The sequence below is a fragment of the Podarcis melisellensis genome (assembly GCF_964234715.1).
Source record: "Podarcis melisellensis genome assembly, chromosome: 6".
Classification (NCBI taxonomy): Eukaryota; Metazoa; Chordata; class Lepidosauria; order Squamata; family Lacertidae; genus Podarcis; species Podarcis melisellensis.
The window spans coordinates 73,311,970-73,329,749 of NC_138538.1; the positions used below are offsets into that span (position 1 = coordinate 73,311,970).

The 17,780-nt window shown below is 43.3% G+C and overlaps 1 protein-coding gene across 1 annotated transcript in view; it reads left to right on the top strand.

The window, feature by feature from the left end:
* Nucleotides 1-10,735: 10,735 nt before the first annotated feature.
* Nucleotides 10,736-17,780, top strand: part of DPYD (dihydropyrimidine dehydrogenase) — a 505,368-nt gene continuing 498,323 nt past the window's right edge. Inside the window, exon 1 of the mRNA XM_081914137.1 lies at nucleotides 10,736-10,954. Coding sequence (XP_081770263.1) covers nucleotides 10,916-10,954 — 39 coding nt within the window. The 5' untranslated portion in view covers nucleotides 10,736-10,915. The remainder of the gene's footprint in view (nucleotides 10,955-17,780) is intronic.

Below are 17,780 nucleotides of genomic sequence, written 5' to 3' on the forward strand. Positions count from 1 at the left end.
TTATTAGTACCACTTTGTTTTTTATGATTCCTTGTAAATGAAGGAAAACAACTTTTCTGCTTGTATATGTTGCCAATATAATTTTGGTCAACAGTGCAAAGGCTGAGCTGAAGCGTTTCCTGCTTGTTACCTGCTTTCAGCAATAGGGATCGCTGTTTGGTAGTACCCGATTGGTTAGCTGTCAGATTCTAGAGCTCCCTATTGGTGGCTCTTAGGTAATTCCAAAAATACAGAGTCCACTAATAAAACAGTGTTCATTCACAATGCAGTAATATAAATCTCCATTGCTACATATGGGGTGTGTATTTCAGTGTATTTCATGGCCAAAAATGTACAGGTTTTTGGCCATGCTGTAGTGAAGTGCTTATGCAACTGTGAATAAAAGGAGGCTGGGCTCATTGTCCCGGGGATGGGGGAGGGGGAGATGTGACAAAACTAAATTCCAATAAGTGCCTGCTTTATTTCCATAACATGTCCTTGAGTCTGTACTCTGAATAGTGATACCAGGGACCTAGAATGTGCAGGGCTTGTCAGTCCATCCCCTGAACAGTCTCATCAGGGCTGACCTTAAGGCAGTTGGAGCAATTTGGCAGGTCACTCCTAAGGGCCCCCCCCCAGGGCAATCTAGATGGATTTTATTAATATCTATAAGATTTTGCAGACTTTGGCTGTGAAGTTGGACCCTACAAATAACCCTAAAGTTGGGCCCCACTTCTTCAAATTGGGCCCCACAGGCTAGCCCTGAGTCTCATAGTTGCTGTGCATGAGTTGCCCTGTCTTTGCATGAACTCTTGAGTTTGCAATTTTGGGAGAGGGGAGACTGCCCGCTGGGGAGCAGGCAGGCTGGTGAGGCCCCCTAGATTTAGAGGCCCTAGGCTTCAGCCTACTTAGCCTATACACAAATCCAGCATTGGTGGAGTGTGGGGGAATTGAAGTATTGTTCCAAATAGGGCCTCCCCAATGTCTCCATTTCTGTATTCCTGCAAAAAATAAAAAAATAAAAAAATGCCCCTTTTCATATATTGAATAGCATTTGCTCTCACTGCTGAAGGATCATGTTGATGGCTCGCTGTCTTCCAACTGTCCAAGAACTCTGGTATCTTTTCCACTCTTCCAGCAGATAACAAAAGCATTTATTAGTCCCAGATGCATGACCTTACTCTTTGTACTATTGAATTTCATTCCATTCATTGCAATTTCATTCCATAAGGTTTGACACAAGTAAAAGATTAATATCGCTTATAAATTGCATCACCTAAAATCGAGAAACCATTCCAGCTTCTGGCAGAAGGTCATTGTGAGCAGATGTATAATACTCCAGGGACCAGTGTGCACATCAAGCCAGTGCTTAGTCAGAAAAGGGGGTCGCAGGCTTGTTATAAGAACTCTAGGGATAGCGGCTCATCTCTCTAAACTTTGACTTCAGTTTTGAATCAAAAGGCAAACCTGCTCACAAAGCTTCGTAGCACGAGTTAACATTATCAGAGACTCCTAGGGCCATAATTCTGCACATGGCTACAAAGATATTGGGCTCGTCCCCAAGCCTGCCTGAGGCCCAAGCTGAGGAATAGCATTTAAGAGTTTCCCCCGAGAAGATAATTTAATGCCAGACTCTGATTTAGAAGCCAGCCTTCAGATTCCTTAAGCAAATGACTTGATTCATGTGCTCCACAAGGCCTCCTCCTGTCCTGCAAGCTCCCAGGTGGACTTGCATGTGTGAAAGTCTAATCTGCAGACTGGTAGAAACAGAGTGTCTTTAGGAACATTGTTGGTATCCGCAGCAGAGGCTAGTCCATTAGGGCAAATGGGGCACAGCTCCTTCAGCCAACACTGCCAGCCTGCCTGCTGACTTCCAACCAGTCCAGGTGAATGGAACTGGCTGTCACCTTCCCTTTTCTATTTAGTCTCTGTGTTGCCCATTGTAGGGGTAAGCAGAGGAGGAGGGGGATAGGGGCAAAACCAGCATTAGTTGGCACTGACTCCACCCACTGCTTGGACTCCCTGCCTTCTGCCCTACCAGTTGCAATGGGCACCAGTCTCTACTGGGTATTAGAGGAGAGGGCATCTGCACTTTTAAACCATGGTGGAGAAGAGGCAATTTCAGCAGGCACAGCTCTCCTCCAACACTGTTGAAAGGTGCAGGAGCTCTCACCTCTTTTGCGCCCAACCATGCTAGTATTTAGTATTGTCTACATAGTGCCATTCCTTTACATGGTGTTTCCCAAAGAATGACAGGGGAAGTCCCTGCCCTGTATAATCTAAAAATAGACACAAGGGAGACAACAGAGTTTGGGAAATGAAGGCTGGGGCGTAAAGAGGAGAAGACTGTGTTATTATTTAGCTTACACATTCTTAAGCTTACTAATAGAATTTTTGGTCTTGTTACTAGCACTTAACTAAACTTGGTTATTAAGCACACACTGCTTCTTTTAGGATTGTATCTCCCCTCCACCCAAGAAAACATGAAATCTGTTTACTAAACATGAGAACAGTGTATCCATTATTGACCCACCAGTGTTCCTCTCAACTACTCGTAATCACTGAGCCTCTTGGGCTTGCCGATCGGAAGGTTGGCGGTTTGAATCCACACGCCGGGGTGAGCTCCTGGCAACCAGCTTCTGCCAACCTAGCAGTCCAAAAGCACATCAGTGCAAGAAGATAAATAGCCACCACTGCTGTGGGAAGGTAAATAGTGTTTCCATGCACTGTGGAACTCATCATGGTGTCTCATTGCACCAGAAGCAGTTTGGTCATGCTGGCCACATGGCCCGGAAAGCTTTCTGTGGACAAATGCCGGCTCCTTCAGCCTGAAGCGAGATGAGCGCCGCACCTTGTAGTCAAGTTTGACGGGACTTAACTATCCAGGGTCCTTTACCTTTACCTAATCCTATAGCTCCCATCTAGCACAGCAGATCCCAGTAATATGGAGCAACTGCGGTGCTTTGATGTTTTAGCATGGTGGTAAAACATCTGTTATCCAAGATAGTTTTTTCCAGTTTGCAACAAGTGAAAAATGGTCCCTTGCTGAAATAGCCTCCCTCTAGGCAGGCATTCATCATGATTTGTGCTTGTGATGCTATCAGGGTGGTTAGACTTGCAATACCATTTGTGCCCACACAAAAAGCGGGGTGGTTATACTGCATTGGCTGCAATCAGTGTATGTCCTCTATCCTTTTCTTCTACGAATCCTCTGGTTCTTTGCTTATTCCAGCTTTTAATGTGCTTTAGCAGGAGAGCATCTTGGAAAGCGAATGATATTTGTCCAGGTCTTTGTGATGTAGCCACTGCCACCTTTCCCCCCCCAATAATGCCAGATCCTGGCGTTTTCTGCAGATGAGCATGACTTAGCACAGCAGTCAGTCACAGCCTAGGTATATAAAACTTTAAAGGTATATAAACGAAAGCATGTCAGCTTGGTGTCATAACATAATTTACTTGCACCCAGGGCTGGGAAGTGTGGAATTGGAGATGTTGGGAACATAGTCAATAAAATGGGTAGATTTAAAGTGTGAATGCAATAACATGTAAACACAGGGGAAGCACTGCAGAACAACTGATGAAGTAGGATGGTGTATGGATCTGCATAATAAATCTGATTCAAATGTGCTATTAATGTATCACTGATATGCTGCTCTACACACCCACAAGCTGTCTAGATTGATCCTTAGTGTAACCTATGCAATCTTACTTCTCTATCCAGCCACTGGATATAAAACCTAGTTTTTTTAAAGAAATGTTGAAAATACTGAAAATGCTTTTCGGTTTTGTTAATTTCCCAGAAAAAAAATATGCTCCCATTATTTATTTGCTGTAAGTAGAGTCTGGTATTATGCATGTTTACTCAGAAGGAAGATCTGGTGAATGTGGTGAATAGGACATACACCCAAGAAAGGAGTTAAGCTACATAGGAATTGAAGTCTTAAACTGGAAAATACATTGTGAGTGATTTTTTAAAAAAATAATAATAATAAAGATAATTATTTTCTCATGATGAATTTAGCCTGAAAATATATGGGCTCCCTCTACTTCTTCTTTTTAAGAAGTACATTTATGGTCTGTACCAGTACATCAAAACATTAGGAAGCATTTTTAGAAGAGATGCATTCGTCGATTTTGCCCCAGATGGCTAGAATAAATTAGTGGAGTCACTAAACAGTCATTATAACTTTAAAATGCATTTGGACGCTTCTCAGTTTCACAAAGTGGCTGCTTAGTGTGATTCACTTAAGGTGAGGAATTGTAGAGGGAAAAAGCTCTGCTGTAGCAATAATCAGGGTTTTCTTTCCTCCTCTTCAGGGTACTCTAGCGAGGGAAGAAGTCATGATTACATTTAAAAGCCACCCACTGCATTGTGCGTAGGAATAGCAGCACCTAATGGATTTAAGGCAGGCGACTCCCCCCCCCATGTGACAGAGATTCTGTGCCTTTAGCACAGAAGACAGAAATTCAGCTGGTGCAACTGTATATCCAAATTCTAAAACAAACCAGTCAATCTTAAAAATACAGAGGAAAATGTGAAGCTGAAATTGCATTGCTACAAGTCAAATAGATAAAATTATTTTATTTAGAGGGACCCTAGTCTTCTGCCGAGGAGTCATAGGTGCCAACTTGAAGGGGCCCAGATCTCCTTTGGCTCCTCCAATATAACATTGGAGGGGCGCCACCACCCCCAATGTTGAGGAAAACCCATGACAGAGAAGGCCAATCACAGATCTGATCACAGTACAGTGCAGCTTCAGTGGCTAGCAGCTTCTCCACCTGCTGCCATGGAGGAGAAGGAGAGGGAAGCCGTCTTGGGCTGGTGGCAGCGACAGGAGGAAGAGGAGCTGCCAGCCATTGAAGCCATGTCCCTGCTATATTTAGCTCCACCCCAGCTCCTCCCAGCATCACACACACATCATGTGTGCATCATTGGCACACCCACCCACCCAATCTTCTGCTCAAGTTGGTGCCTCTGCAAGGAGCCATAATGTTCACTATGGTCCACTGAGACAAACCATCTTCAAACCATGGTTATGTAGAAGTGTTGTGGGCATCAAGGAGCTAACACTCTGTGCGACATGGAAATACTGACTTAGTATCATGTGATGAGTCAGCATCATGAGACAGGAGGTGCTGCCTAATTGGTTTATAGCCAAGCAGTATAAAGAGGTATAGGGATGCGGGTGGTGCTGTGGGTTAAACCACAGAGCCTAGGACTTGCCGATCAGAAGGTCGGCGGTTCGAATCCCTGTGACGGGGTGAGCTCCCGTTGCTCGGTCCCTGCTCCTGCCAACCTAGCAGTTAGAAAGCACGTCAAAGTGCAAGTAGATAAATAGGTACCACTCTGGTGGGAAGGTAAATGGCATTTCTGTGTGCTGCTCTGGTTTGCCAGAAGTGGCTTAGTCATGTTGGCCACATGACCCGGAAGCTGTACGCCGGCTCCCTTGGCCAATAAAGCAAGATGAGTGCTGCAACCCCAGAGTCAGTCACGACTGGACCTAATGATCAGGGGTCCCTTTACCTTTATAAAGTGGTATGGTTGACTTCCCCACGCTGGCTTCTACCCTGTATGTAATCCCACCTGTGTATGCTGATTCCTGGATATACTGTAAGAAGACTGCTTTATGTTAACACAAGACTGCAGTTGGAATAAAGCCCTACTGAAAATGCAGCTTGACTCCGGAGTGCTTCATGTGGAGCTTCCGTACATTGCAACAGGTTAATGATGCTGGCTCCTTTCAGTAAAGCACAACATGGTAGTGGACAGTGGTGTTTGGTGGCTACACTAACATGGCCTCTGGTCAATGGAGTTTCTGCTGCCTACGGGGAAAGAGAGTCAGAGGGGCAAGGCAGTGCAGAGGTTGGTGCGGTGCAAACACACTGACAGCTACAGCACCAACACCCCTGCTGCCTTGCCCCTCTCCCTCTCCTTCCCGGCAAACAGCAGGGACTCCACTGTTGGGAGTTTGGGTAAGAACCACAGCCCCATGATACCACCCTTGGTTGCCACAAAACTAAATAATATCACTAACAAGAGTTCCCTGTTTGGACACAGGAGGAGAAGCAAATCCTCATGCTTTCTCCATCCCTGTGCCAGAGGAAGGGGGGGGGAGAAGGGAGCACATGGCCTTGAGCCCTGTGCACGTAACAGTACAAAGTCCCCAGCAAATCAATAAATAAATAAAACAAGCTGTGAATGCCAGCTTTTGCAAAATTGTCCATGTTATTTTGATGGTCAGTTTCAAATGTGGAGCCATCTTTGGAACTGCACAGATTCCAATAAGACAGCTTCTTCTTCTTTTTATGTGCTTTATAGTTCAACTTTTCCTCAGCATAAAAACAGGGGTGTATATTGTTGTCTCTGTAGTTCTGGAGATTAAGAAATGGACTTCAGAGCATTAAAATGTGTTTGAATAATGCTGAGCTTTTAAATACATATTTAATTTTTTTTTGTATTATTAGAATTTTGTTTCTATTGTTTCTCTTTCAGCTGTTCGATCTAATACTGTACGCCCCCCCCCACCCGCAATGGAAGGGACTAATGCTGATGATACCCAAACACTTTAAAATCACTCACAAATCCAGTCTATGGCTAAATAGCAACACACAGTCTATACCTACATCTTGGTCTTTGCACATCCTGTGTCAAAATCCAAATGTCAGTGGTTTTGGCAGCCCTGTAAAACACTAATGAGATATTACATCAAACAGGGTATGTGATCTTGCCCAACCATCTCAGAGAATTCAAAAATATTGATGCACTACCAACCAGCATTGATTTGCAGAACTTTTACAAAGGCCACAGCGGAATGGGAGGTGGGGGGAAGGAATATTCAAAGGAAAGCTAAGTGCTACAAAAATTGTGCATTACAGTATGATGTTACAAAGCCGAAAAAAGAAAATGGGCAGAAGAGGACATTTACAAACAACAATTGACTTCGACAAACCATCATGAGTCAGTCGGATTCGTGCACAATAAAAGATTTATATTTCTTCTGTGAATGTTCAGTTGCAAGTCGCAATCCATTATTTAATGTTACATTTTTTATGTTGATGATGAAGTGGACTCTAGCCTGTGAAAGCTTATGCCATAATAAATGTGTGATATGCCACAAGACCCTTGGTTATTTTTGCTGCAGAAGCCTAATGTGGCTGCCTTTCTGGAAAAGAGTTTGAAGTTCTGGTGACATAATCATACTGGAAGTGACATATCATGCCAATTTTCCTTTGGGGGGGTGTTTACAAGATGTCCAGAGCAAATGATTTAGGAAGAAAGCTAGTAAGAAGTGTGCGGGGGGGGGGCAGTTTTCTCTGAGTCACTTGATTAGAACCAAAAAATAATAATTAGTGGCTACATCATCATCATCATCATTATATTTCCAGATACTCCATCCTATGCCCTTGGAAGCTTTACAAGAAGCTGCTGCCAGACAGGGAACTGTGAGCCACATCTTGGTGCGGGTGTTTCTGGGACTAAGGTGAAAATGCAAATCACCCTTCTTATTTTTGCTATTGGGTCAAGTAATCTGGTCATACGTACGGTATGGAAATGTGGGTCTTTCTACGTTGTATTTTTGTTTTGCTACGCCATTACAAAATTGTTACTATGGTGTTATTTTGCTATGCTATTGTGAAATTGTATCATAGAGTTTGTTTGAAATGCTTTCTTAGTTGTAAGCCACTTTGAACATGATTTTGTGGGGAAGCGGCATACAAATAATATGAACGAATGGATATATTTAATTATACCCCATTAAAGACCGCTTTCTGAAGCAAGCAGTCTCCGTGCTCATAACTTCCCCTTTCCTTGGATGTAACTTGTAAACAACGTAACTTCAAATAATTGAATACGATTCTGGTTTCTGGCACTTCTGTCAATAACATATCGTTGTGCTTTGCAGAAACAAAAATAGATGTCCAGATCAAATTTAACTGTCGTCTTCACAGTACAAGACAGTCTTGATCAGCTGCAGCCAGAAATTTTCATTAAGCGTTCTTCGCTTTCAGCAGCTTACAGCATGCACCCTACAATTCTGGAAGTTGAGATGACCCCCGTTGCCTCAGCTGGTCATCCAAACACCATCTTCATTCAGTAGGAGAGGAGACCCACATGCAGAGGCTTGGATCCTAAGTTGGACCTCCATTCGGATAAGAGGAGGAATCTCTGCCAGCTCCTTCCTCCATCTGCAGATCTGACAGCAATAGAGACGTCAAGCGTTCCTATAAGCAGACAAATGGAATGGAATGTTTCCTTTCCTTCTTATTTTCCACATATCAAGAACACAGCCAAAGAAGGATTTTGTGTCTCTGTGCCTTCCACTTGGCTTACAACCTTGTTTGCAAAAAAACAAGCATCTGTGATACTGTGAGAGCTGGTTGAGTGATAATGCCATCAGTTTTGATGCACAATCATATTTACAACAGCAAGTGATGCTCAGGGCACAAATTTAATTTGACAGCCATTCTCAAATTGCCCATTAAAAGTGCTGGTATGCTCAGCCATTTCCTATCTAACCCTTTTATTTTATTTTTATTTTTTTGCAACTTGAATCAGAGCTAGTGAATTTTAACTGTAATATTCTCAGCCAGCTTGCCTCAACTAACATTTTTATCGCAGATCAGTAGGTGCTCCCTAACAGAAGGTTTTGCCATCATCCTGGGAAATGTGAGAGAATACTTGCAGGCAGGCAGGAAGCAAGTTTGTTCTGTGGTTCTTCACTGTTGCTCTTCGGTGGTATAACAGCACAAACCAGGGGCAGCCAACCTAGTAATGTCCAGATGTTTTGGACTACAGCTCCCATCATCCATAGCAAGCATGGTTTAAGGCAGTGTTTCTCAACCTTGGGTCTCCAGCTGTGTTTGGACTACAATTCCCATCACCCATAGCCAGCAAGACCAGTGGTCAGGGATGATGGGGAGCTGTAGTCCAGAAAAAAAGCAGAGACATCACCTTAAAAAAAAAAAAAAAGCAGAGACATCACCTTGCCAACAAAGGTCCATATAGTTAAAGCTATGGTTTTCGCAGTAGTAATGTATGGAAGTGAGAGCTGGACCATAAAGAAGGCTGATCGCCGAAGAACTGATGCTTTTGAATTATGGTGCTGGAGGAGACTCTTGAGAGTCCCATGGACTGAAAGATCAAACCTCTCCATTCTGAAGGAAATCAGCCCTGAGTGCTCACTGGAAGGACAGATCTTGAAGCTGAGGCTCCAATACTTTGGCCACCTCATAAGAAGAAAAGACTCCCTGGAAAAGACCCTGATGTTGGGAAAGATGGAAGGCACAAGGAGAAGGGGACAGCAGAGGATGAGATGGTTGGACAGTGTTCTCGAAGCCGGCAGCATGAGTTTGACCAAACTGCGGGAGGCAGTGGAAGACAGGAGTGCATGGCGTGCTCTGGTCCATGGGGTCATGAAGAGTTGGAAATGACTAAACAACAAGTCCGAAAACAGCTGGAGACCAAAGGTTGGCAAACACTGGTTTAAGGCATGTTAGTGTTACCCGACTAAATGATTAAACAACAACAAAAACAACAACAAGTGTTACACACAGTAGCTGAGGAGCAACAAACTAAACAAATTAGCCACACACACAGCTTTAAAATTTAATTTTGTTCTGATGTGTTGTCTTTTCTTCATTTTTTAAGAAGAAGTGTCATTAGCAGGTTAAAGGTAAAGGTAATATAATCAAAACAATTACCGTACTTGACTTGCAAGGAAGTTGTGTTCCTGTTTAGTCTTCCACATTCCCCATAATAATGTTCAGCCCTAGCATTACCATCAAGTGAGATGAGGCACCAGAACTGAGAATCGTAGAGTTTGAAGGGACCACAAAGAGGTTGAAGTAGGTGACCCTCATAGTCCTTTTCAGTTCTACATTTTTTTTATTTAATAATTTTCAACAAATTTAATACAGTTCTTTTTTATGATTTTCAATTTTATACATTTCATTAATTTTATAATCATTTTAACATTTCAAAACTTGACTTCCTTCCCCCTCTTTCTGTGGTTTCTTTAAATTTATTTTTAATATTTTCTGCATATCCAAATTAACTTAATTTAGTCATCTACTTTAAATGTATACTCTTTTAAATCTGCAAGTTACTACAATAATCCTGCCAATGTTCTTACCTGTTTACAACTTATTTGTAAATATTCAGTAAACCGTTTCCATTCTTTTATAAAACATTTGTTATCTTGATTTCTTATTTTTCCAGTAAGTTTCGCCATTTCTACATATTTACTAACTTGTTATATCCATTCAAAATAATATTGATTCCATCTTGAAAGAAAATTACAAAAACTATTAGGAGATAATTTGTGAGGGGCCCCCCTAGATTTCAACTGCCTAGGGGCCTCCACAGGGTTTAATCCAGCATTGCGCCCTCACCAGAAAATCCTAGAAAGGCAATGTTTTAATTAATAGGTGTCAACGAAAATGTGTACAACCAAATCACTGAAATGCTCAAACTCTTAACATATCTGTGTTCGCCGGTCTAAATGTTACATGCAAGTGTCCGATTTCCTGTTAGTGTAACTTTTGCATCGCTCTCTCTCGCCAGTTTACAAAACTTAGATTTTAGTTACAATATTTCGTTTTTCCTTTCCTTTTGTGTATGCTACCTACATTGTTGCAAGCTGCACACGGTTACGCAATTAAGTAATCAATATCCCCTCCCCACCCCCTTCTTTAAAGCAAGGCCATGTCTGAATGTTTTCCTCCCTGCAAGCTCAGCAGAAAAGGCCAATTGGCTGGAGAGCGCGAGCCAGGAGGCAGCCGCGGAGCCGAAGGGGCAGCGCCGAGGAAGGTCTCCGCCGCGTCCGCCCACTGGGGGCGTTGCTGGGCGGGCTGACTCCGCGTCGCGCTTTCGCTTCGCCCTGCTGGACGATTCCTGGAAGGCGGCGGCGAAAGGGCGGACGCGGCTGGCGCGAGTATGGCACGTTGGCTGAGCCGGGACCCCGTGGACATAGAGGTACGGCCGTGTCCTCGTGCAGGGGGGCGGCAGAGGAGGGCGCGCCAGGAGCCCGGTGGCGTCTGGAAACCGGGAAGAAGAAACTTGGGACCCCCCCAAGGAGCCTCTGCTGCAGTCGCCAAGCATTGCAAGGTGTCCGGAGTCCTTGGTGGCCGCAGGCTTGACTTGTGCGCTCGAGGGATATGTGGGCCTCTGGGCATGTGCAGAGTGGGGTCGTCCCCCCCCCCCGTGGCTGGTTATCAAGAGCGACAGGGGCTCCCCTCTTGTAAACACACTGGAGCCATTCCACATGTGTGCGCGCGGGGGAGGGGGGCGTGTGCGTAATGAAGGAGATTAAGCTCTGACTATCCCCTATGCCAAGGAACCTTTGCCAAAGGTGGACAGGTATCCGTAGGCAAGACCACAATGCAGTGGCCAAGCTACCCAGGCTGCAGAGGGAGTGACTAGCCTGTGCCCCCTTTTCCCCCCTCTGCCAAATGTTGCTGAACTACAAATCCCATCATCCTTTGCCATTAGCCATGCTGGCCGAGGCTGATGGGAGCTGCAGTTCAACAACTCTGGGAGACCCACGGGTTTGTCACTCCTGCTTTTCCCAAGGGAAGGAAACCTCCGTTCTCCAAGCTGAGTGGTTCAGGCAATGTAATTTGGCCTGTATTTCTTGCCTATCGCTGTCTAGCCACCTGTGACTGCACAGGATAGTCTTTGGCAGACCAATATTTTCTGGTTTCTCATCCTCTTCTGGATACATATAGCCTCATCTGGAGGTCAAAATGAAGAGATTCCGGAGAATCTTTTGATGCTTATGTCAGCAAAGCCAAATAGTGCTCTTCTGTCCCATCTACCTATTTCTCAATATATTTCTAAATAAAATTTCACCAGCAGTGCAGTAAGCATCCTTTTTTAAAAAAAAAAAAAAAAGTAAGGGTGCTTCTGGAGTGTTGCTGTTTCGGGATGAGAGTCAATCACATACTGGCAAATTTTATTTGTTTTTATTTAATCTGTTATATACCACCCTTCAAAATCTCTGGGTGGTTCACAGAATAAAATATTATACAGAAACACAAGTAAATTAAAACAGTGAAACAATACCCTCCTTTCCCACAGGGACATATTAAAAGGCTGTAGAATATTAATCAGCCAAAGGCCTGGTTGTGCAACGACAGCTGATTTGATGGTCTTGAATTAAAAAAAAACTCTGCTTCCTGCTACCCCTTAAAAATCAAAATTTTTGATGAAAAAAGTGATGGCAACATGCAATTGAAAGAGTGGGATAACAATTGCTTGAGGTAGTTTTTTCCAGCCTTTCCAAAACAAATCGGAACAAATGCTCAGTTTGATTTACTTATTTAAACCATTTCTATACAGTGGTACCTCAGGTTAAGTACTTAATTCATTCCCGAGGTCCGTTCTTAATCTGAGTCTGTTCTTAACCTGAAGCACCACTTTAGCTAATGGGGCCTCCTGCTGCCGCCGCACTGCCGGAGCACAATTTCTGTTCTTATCCTGAAGCAAAGTTCTTAACCTGAAGCACTGTTTCTGGGTTAGCGGAGTCTGTAACCTGAAGCGTAGGTAACCTGAAGCGTATGTAACCTGAGGTAACAACTGTACTGTGATATGTGTGTGTGTGTGTGTGTGTGGTACAAAAAAACTAAAGTAAACAAGCAACTGAACAACATATAACAAATATACAAAAACACACAGTTGCACATAAAAATGTTACATCAATTCAAATTTCCAGAATAAGCAATATGCACCCTTTTTGATACACCTCCCCTTTCAGCCTCCTGGCTCTCATACAAGGCTTGACATATCCACCTTGGTTGTCACCCAGGGCTCAAAGAAACTCACAGTTCACCCACAAATAAATTGTTGTGGTCATCTAACCTGCCTGTAAACCTCATGCAAACAAATTGGGTGAATGCTCAGTTAACAGGTCATCTGGAAGTGATACAAGTCACATGTTGTTCAATGGGACTTATTTCCATTTAGACTGAGGCCTGAATTGGCAACTGGCTGCCTTTTTAAGGGACCCCAAGAGCTGAATCCAGAGTACTGCAATCAACATTCCCATTAAGTGGATTAATACTGGATGGAATTGTATAAGACAGAATCTGTCACTCTCTTCCTGACTGCTTCTTCCCTAAATCAGTCTGCTGAGGAGTAAGTGCTGGGTGTGCCAGTTTCCCATAATGCAGGGGCAGAATTTTTTAAATTATTATTAAGTTAAGTAGTTGGGGAAATAGCATACCACTGGTGCCTGCAGCCAAAGCCAAAAGTGGGCAGTGCCCAAAGAGGGCAGTGTCTAGCATGTCACCCAAGGGTGCTTCCAATCTCTTTATAGGTGGAATGTGTGATACGTGCTGGGAACACTGCATTTGAGAAGTGAGACACATGACATCCATCTTGAATTAGTAAAGCTTTTAACTCTCACAGACTAAATACAGAACATTGAAGGGGAAGGTCTGGAATGTTCCCTGGGATGATTGTCACATGAAAAGTTCCTTTCAGACTATCCCAGAGCAGGGGATTAATCATTTATTTCCATGTTTATTTTAAAAGGCCAACATAACATCTCTAGAGATGCCAACCTCCTGAGTCCTTTCCCCTCTAGTTTTTGATTCATCATTGGTGGTGTATTGTGAAAATTATACTGTTGCGCAGTAGAATTTCTCCACGCTTGCTTTGTTATGCAAGGGCTAAAGACTGCTGTTTGCAACAATTAGTTGCATTGGTGCTTCCTATGATAAATGCGACAGGCACAGTCCATCTGAAATCCTTGGGGATTTGTTCTGAAGAACCTAGATTGCCTGTGGTCCCTAGTGTATGTGTCTGCCGCATATCTAGAACCATGCTTTTGACATCAATACTTGCTGCATTATGTGGCTGCAGCCAATCTGGTCATTATATAAAGTAGGGATAGGGAACCTTTGGCCCTCTAGATGATGTTGGATTCCAACTCTCACCACCTCTCATAATTAGGGTTGTAACCCAATAACATTTGTAGGGACAAAGTCTCCAAACCCTGATATAAAATGTGAAGCAGCCCAGGACATAGGGTCCCCCCCCCCATTCTTAAAACTGGATCTTCTACAGTGGTGTGTCAGGAGTTAAAAAGTGCTTCTGAAGTTGCTATCTCCTGCCCTAGTGAGCTCAAATTGCCCATTAAGTTCTTAAACTTTTGTGTATATCTCCTTCAATTGAGGAAGTGCCAAGGACTGCTGATATCCATATCTTTTCCTTCCCCAAATTTGAGGCTCCCACCAACACTTCCAACATGGCTGGCTTGCCATAGACACTTTCAGTTCATTTCACTTCTAATTTGTATACAGTCGTACCTCGGAAGTCGAAACGTTTGACTTCCAAAGCATAGGTTCTGATTGGCTGCAGGAAGCTCCTGCAGCCAATCAGAAGATGCGGACACACCGTCAGATGTTCGCCTTCCAAAAGAACGTTTGAAAACTGGAACACTCACTTCCGGTTTTCAGTCGTTCGGTAGTTGCAACGTACAAGTTCCAGGGCATTGGAGAACCGAGGTATGACTGTACCGCCTTTCTATATTACTATACACAAGGCGGTTTATAAGCTGAAGAAACAACAAAATAGACAACAAAGATCACACATGTAATAACAATCTGATCCAATACAACAAAGTCACAATAACTTTAAAGTTGACAACTAGTATGAAATAAAGCTATATTCAATAATCCATTAGAATATAAGAGTAAACAGTAAAATTAAATATCAGCAAATAATAAACAGCTTACATTTGTCAATTACAATAAAGAATTACTACTCAATAAAAATAACAGCAAGTCACAATGCATAAAAATCCCAAACATACAAAGCCATATAAAAGGATCAAATTGGGAAACAAGGACACACAACTTATAACATATTTCTTAAAAAATATCCCCGAACTCCTCTCTTCCCAGCGGCTTCTGCTGTTCTCCAAGTAATGGTTTAGAAAGGGCTCCTAGGCCTGGAGGGTGGGGCAAGGCAGGTTGAAAAAGTCGTAGGCTGATGACCAGCACAAAGTCTCTCCTTACTTTGGAATCCTGAGGTGGTAGTTGCGAGGGTGGGGGGGCTTCTGCACCTCCCTGTGCTACTCAGTGTATGGATTTTACAATGCAATCATTTGTGTATCTTCTTACAAATAATCCCCACTGAGTTCAGTGCTCTTTACGGGTGGCGCTGTGGGTTAAACCACAGAGCCTAGGGCTTGCCGATCAGAAGGTCGGCAGTTCGAATCTCCGTGACAGGGTGAGCTCCTGTTGCTCGGTCCCTGCTCCTGCCAACCTAGCAGTTCGAAAGCATGTCAAAGTGCAAGTAGATAAATAGGTACCACTCCGGCGGGAAGGTAAACGGCGTTTCCGTGCGCTGCTCTGGTTTGCCAGAAGTGGCTTAGTCCTGTTGGCCACATGACCCGGAAACTGTATGCCTGCTCCCTCGGCCAATAAAACCAGATGAGCGCCGCAACCCCAGAGTCGGTCATGACTGGACCTAATGGTCAGGGGTCCTTTACCTTTACTATGTGTGATTAAGATTGCAGGCTTTGCTAGTGTTCTCGGCTGGCTAGGAGTAAAAATGGGTTGACCACATGTCTGTTGTCCTCAGCCTAGCATTTTATTCATCAAGATTGGCCTGTGTCAACAGGACTTTGCTTAGGCAAGTTACGGGAAAATTTAGGACAGAGCAAGATAGCAAAATGTCACACTGGTCTAGCATCTCCACCCCCACCCCGTGCCTGGGACCAGTGAGATTTGTGTGGGAAGCTTACAAGCAGAGTATAAAAACAGCAACAACACCCTAAAGACATGCAGTTTGAAGATAAAAGCTGTTAAGCCTCACAGCTATTCACACATTGTTGAATCCTAATAGCAGAATATGCCTCGCTTCTGAATGCTTAAGTTTGGGTTTTGAATCTTAAGACAGAATTATGTAATTGTAGGAGGTGATTTCTGCACAGACTTGTACCCACCAGGTGTTCAGGCAGAGAACTTCCTCCAAACTTGAGGAAGTGTTGTTTCTTTTATTTCAGGCTCCTGAGATGTCCCAGCTTAATAATATTGTGTGTAGCATAACTAATTTTTGTGGATTTCTCATTGGCAAGGCTAAAATGACACATGGTTCAGGGGGCTGGTATTGGTCCATGATGGATATTTTGATTGGGCATAGGAGAGGAACTGGTTTCTTAGATATCTCCTGTTATGAGGTGCAGAGCTTTTACAGATCAACCCCTGAAGGCTATAACAAGTCAGCACGGACTCTGGTTACAAGTCAGCCATATCAAAATGTTTTTGTCATGTTCTGTGCCCGTTGAACAGTCTTGAAGGACAGCTTCAATGCTCGGCAGTGGACAGCTGTAAATAAGCATACATCTAAATTAATTAGCACATGAAGATGAGCAATGGCCATTTTTTTTACCCTCTGGAGATAATGGCTGTCTTAAATTTAGTTCATTAGGCTCACAGCTGGTGATACGATTAGAGTGCTGTGATCTTTTAATCTTAGCAATCTTCTAGCATTTCCCCATTTTTGATACACAGCTTTCACTGTATCACTTTTAAAAGACAACACTCCCACAAGCATTAACTGTGGCTATAAAATACTTGATTGTAGAAGGGCAGATGTCTGGTCAGCGTGCCAGAAGATCAGAAACGAAGTGGACAGTTTAACTTTTGCCTTTCGAGTCACTTTTTTTTTTAAAAAAAAGAATTCCTATTTGAAAGTTATCACTCAATAACAGATGGTGACATCTTCCTTTAGATCATACCCAGAATTAATATTTAACCACTAATGGCTTTTTGGCGTGTGTGGCTTTCTGTTCAAGGGGCGTCAATGGATCTTTGCACATGCGTGAAATATTGCAATCCTAAACATGTAGGAGCAAACTCAATTGATGCTGGTGGTAGTTTAGTTCTGTTTGAAGGAAGTATTTAAGGTCGCTACCTAAGTGAAGTAAAAACACAGAATTTTATTTTATTTATTTATTGTTGTTGTTTAGTCGTGTCTGACTCTTCGTGACCCCATGGACCAGAGCATGCCAGGCACTCCTGTCTTCCACTGCCTCCCGCAGTTTGGTCAAACTCATGCTGGTAGCTTCGAGAACACTATCCAACCATCTTGTCCTCTGCTGTCCCCTTCTCCTTGTGCCCTCCATCTTTCCCAACATCAGGGTGTTTTCCAGGGAGTCTTCTCTTCTCATGAGGTGGCCAAAGTATTGGAGCCTCAGCTTCAGGATCTGTTCTTCCAGGGTTGATTTCCTTCAGAATGGATACGTTTGATCTTCTTGCAGTCCGTGCGACTCTCAAGAGTCTTCTCCAGCACCATAATTCAAAAGCATCAATTCTTCGGTGATCAGCCTTCTTTATGGTCCAGCTCTCACTTCCATACATCACTACTGGGGAAACCATAGCTTTAACTATATGGACCTTTGTTGGCAAGGTGATGTCTCTGCTTTCTAAGATGCTGTCTAGGTTTGTCATTGCTTTTTTTTTTTCAGGGACCCAGGATTGTGTTTACTTGAGTTGGTAATCTGTTCATAATTCAGTGCTCTTAACACCCCCGAGGTTTACGGCTATGGTAATGTGTAACTCCCTTTCATTCCCATTGGGCTAGGAAGCACTTTTGTCTTGCCCTTTTGGTGGGGGTGTGCTGTTGGAGATATTGTTATTGATTTATTCCACAATTGTTTTGAATGCAAACTTGCTTCCTCTGTAAAGTAAAAATGAAATAAAAAATGCTGCTTTTACAAATGCTGCATTTTTTCTTTCTTTCCAAAGGATGTTTGCAAAGCTGCTTGGGAAGTGTTGTTCTAGGGGCTGGG